At 62.2% G+C, this 3,300-nt stretch overlaps 1 protein-coding gene across 1 annotated transcript in view; it reads right to left on the reverse strand.

The window, feature by feature from the left end:
* EEPD1 (endonuclease/exonuclease/phosphatase family domain containing 1) overlaps nt 1-3,294 on the reverse strand; it is a 95,801-nt gene extending 92,507 nt beyond the window's left edge. The window contains exons 1-2 of the mRNA XM_006143021.3: nt 3,039-3,294; nt 1,519-2,600 (exon numbers count right to left, since the gene is read on the reverse strand). Of these exons, the coding sequence (XP_006143083.1) occupies nt 1,519-2,399 (881 nt within the window). The 5' untranslated portion in view covers nt 2,400-2,600; nt 3,039-3,294. The remainder of the gene's footprint in view (nt 1-1,518; nt 2,601-3,038) is intronic.
* Between the last annotated feature and the right edge of the window lie 6 nt (nt 3,295-3,300).

Below are 3,300 nucleotides of genomic sequence, written 5' to 3' on the forward strand. Positions count from 1 at the left end.
GGCTTTAAAGAGAACCCACAGGACGGGCAGCGGGCGAGCGGAGGTTAAAGGCGCTGGACTCCCATGCGGCCACGTCCTGGACCCAGCAGCTTGCTTTCTCGCCTTCCCTCTCTCTGTCTCTCTGCTCAAATTAAATAATAATAAAGAAAGCTAAATAAAATAATTCTTTAAAAAAAGAGAGAGAGAAGCCACTGGACGCTGACTGCCCCACACCAAGCGTGACGGCGCTCAGACTTCAGCGTGTATCAGGACCACGCGAAACTCAGAACCCAGAGCCATGGGCGGGGTACCAGGCCTGTCATTCCTACTGGAGCAACTCCTGACCCTGACCCGCCCTCCCCACCAACTGGGCCTTAAGAAAACTCACAATAAGGGCCCAACAGTCTAGCAGGGCTCGCCGCATGCCCAAGTGAGAAAGGCCCTGGGTTCGTGTCCTGGGACCTCCCTGGGCATGCCAGGCAAGTGACCCGTGCCCACTAAGACTGGGGCAACCCCCAGGGGTGCCTCTGTCCCTCTCTCTCTCATGGGAGAAATAAGTAAACTGAAAGAAAAAAGACTCAACATTCCCTTTGTGGGCAGCTGTGTCCCTTGCCCTTTCCCACCCGTCCCCCACGCCACTGCGGCTGAAGAGCCCATCAACCCATTCCCCCCGAAGGCCTGCCGGTCATGCCAGCTCATACCTGGGCACGGTAACCCCTCTGCAGGAGGAGGGAGGCAGGGCAAGCAGAGCACAGGCTGGGGGGCGGGGGGCGCACGCAGGCTCCCGGCCCCTTCCTCAGCGACTTGCCGGTGCAGGGACACGCAGCGGCCTGCTCTCTTGTCAGCTCGTCCCGCCGATCTGCCAGAGAGCTGATACCCGCCTCGCTCACTCTTGCTCTCGCTTCGTGCTGTCTTGCTAGCTCCCACCCTCCGCCCACCCAGCGCAGACACCAGCTGGAGCAGAGACTGACCTGGGCAGACGTCCCGCCCATCTGGGGCTGAGTGCGAGACTGAGACCAACTTTGGCTTAAACAAGGGAAAGGGTGAAGTGCGATTTGTTCTCAGCATTCCAGTAGATATGGACAGGTATGCGTTTGCAAAGACCTGGCTTTGCTATTTCTGAGCACACAAACGGGCATATCTGACGCATCAAATGTGTTTTTCCCCATCAGTAATTGAAATCTGGTTTGTTCTTTCTCGTGAACAAAACTGCAGCACTCCCAGACTGCATGCGCCCGTTTGGTGCAAGCCCTGAGGAGTGCCGAGAGTCAGAGAGTGTCCTCCAAGTAGTCCACGCAGCAACACCAACCGCCTCCGCCCCCAGGGACCCACCTCGACGCACCAGACCCAGACACAGCCAGAGCCCACACGGCTGGGCCCATGAAGTTCCGCAGCACAGGGTCAGTACAGAGCAGGGCTCAGAAATGCTGATGACATACTCGGGTCCCTCCCACCCAGAGAGTCCACCCCTCTGCACCGAGACGAGGCCACATGCGAGCTGCCTTCACACCCACCACCCACCGTGCGGGCTGTCCTCACCTGTTCTCCAGCAGCGTCATGCACACCACCTCTCGCACCCCGGGGTTGTTGGCCTTCTCCACCGAGCAGCTCTGCAAGTTCCAGGTGGCCAGCCTCAGCACCGGCCGCCCGTCCCGCATGCCACCGAAGGCTTCCACCGAGGGCCGAGTGGAGATAATCTGTGTGGGCCCCCCCGGGGGCAGGTCCAGGTCCTCGCTCTGCAGGCTCAGAGAGGTGGGGCTGGGGTGTGGCTTGGCGGTGAAGGTCAGGCCTCCATTGGTGTGGGTGGACGGGGGCCTGGACCTCTCAGCAAACACCTGTGGCCGGATCCTGTCCAGGAAGGTGGTGTTGATCCCGTCCAAACGCACCAGGTCCTCCACGCTGAGGAAAGGCCCGTGCTCGCGGCGGTAGTCCACGATGCTGAGGGCCACCTTCTCCGTGAGGCCGCGCACACTCATGAGCTGGGCCGGGGTGGCCGTGTTGATGTTGACCCGCGGGGTGAGAGGCACAACTGTGGTGGCCAGGTGGTGAGGCTGCTGCTCGGCCAGCAGGTCCCGTCGCAGCGAGCTGGGCGAGTGCTGGGCGGACCCTCCCTTGCTGCTCACACAGATCTCAAACTTGACCTGCTCCAGCTTGGTGGCACCCACGCCGCTGACCAGGGCCAGGTCCTCCACCTTCTTGAAGCCACCGATGTACTCCCGGTACTCCACGATGCTGCGGGCCACGGCCCGCGTCACCCCCGGCAGCGTCATCAGCTCCTCCTCCGAGGCGGTGTTGATGTTGAGCCGCTCCTGGTTCACCAGGATGTTGCTGAAGTTGCAGGCTGCGCTGAACTTGCGGCTGTGAGAGAGGTCCGAGGGGTCCCTGGGGATGGAGCGGTGGCAGCCCAAGGTGCTGCCCATGGCTGGCCAGGAGCAGGGTGGGGAAGGCCTCACCACAGGATGGGAATTTGCTGCAAAGAACTCCCAGGCTAGGCAGGAAGCCCAGTGGGCCTTACAGGCGGGGAAGACTGGAAGGGGCAGGGATGCTACCGGGGTGACTGTCACAGAAGAACACAGAATCTTCCATGCCAGAGTGGCCTGAGCTGCCTTCCACTTAGCCACCTGGAAAACAGACACATCGATGGGTCGGATCGATTGCATTAGCACTCCCTACACACGCTTGGAGCCTCTAGCTAAGAGTCCAGGCTGTGGCTGTCCACGAGCCCCAGAAAATGCAGACAGTGAGGCTGGCCCACTGTCCTCTGGAGAGGGCCGAGTTTGATCATGCTGGGATCCAACAGCGCTATGACCCGCTTCTCTTAAGAAGAGACCCACTCGCCGTCAGCCTCGGCCTCTCCTGCCGCCTTGCTCAGCTAGGGCAGGTCTGGCATCCCGGTCTTCGTCGCCCCCACAGGCCGGGGCAGAGAGGAGAGCGCACACCTCCGCCTCTGCGCGCCGGATACTCAGCGCCACCTGCAGCTTGGGAACCCCGCGCTCGCCCGCTGGCACCGACCAGGTTTATCACCCCTCCCCCGACCGCCGCAGGTCCCAGCGCCCTACCTCTCTGCCGGGCGTCGTCCTCTTCTACCTGCGGCTCCGAAGCCTAAGCCCAGCTCGGGACAGCACGGGTCCCCTGCCTTCTCCCCTGGGGCCCACACAGCGCAGCTTAGAAGCCGGGCCCAGGACCGCTCCCGCGCTGTCTCGGTCCGCGTCCAGCTCTTTCTGCCGGAGAAACTCAGCGTCGCTCTCTCAGAGCGGGTAGAAGCTGCAGGCTTCGCGGAGGCGACGGCGGCAGCAAAACCCGGCCGCCGAGGCTGCACTG

Source organism: Tupaia chinensis, unplaced genomic scaffold, assembly GCF_000334495.1.
Source record: "Tupaia chinensis unplaced genomic scaffold, TupChi_1.0 Scaffold000088_1, whole genome shotgun sequence".
NCBI classification, from domain to species: Eukaryota; Metazoa; Chordata; class Mammalia; order Scandentia; family Tupaiidae; genus Tupaia; species Tupaia belangeri.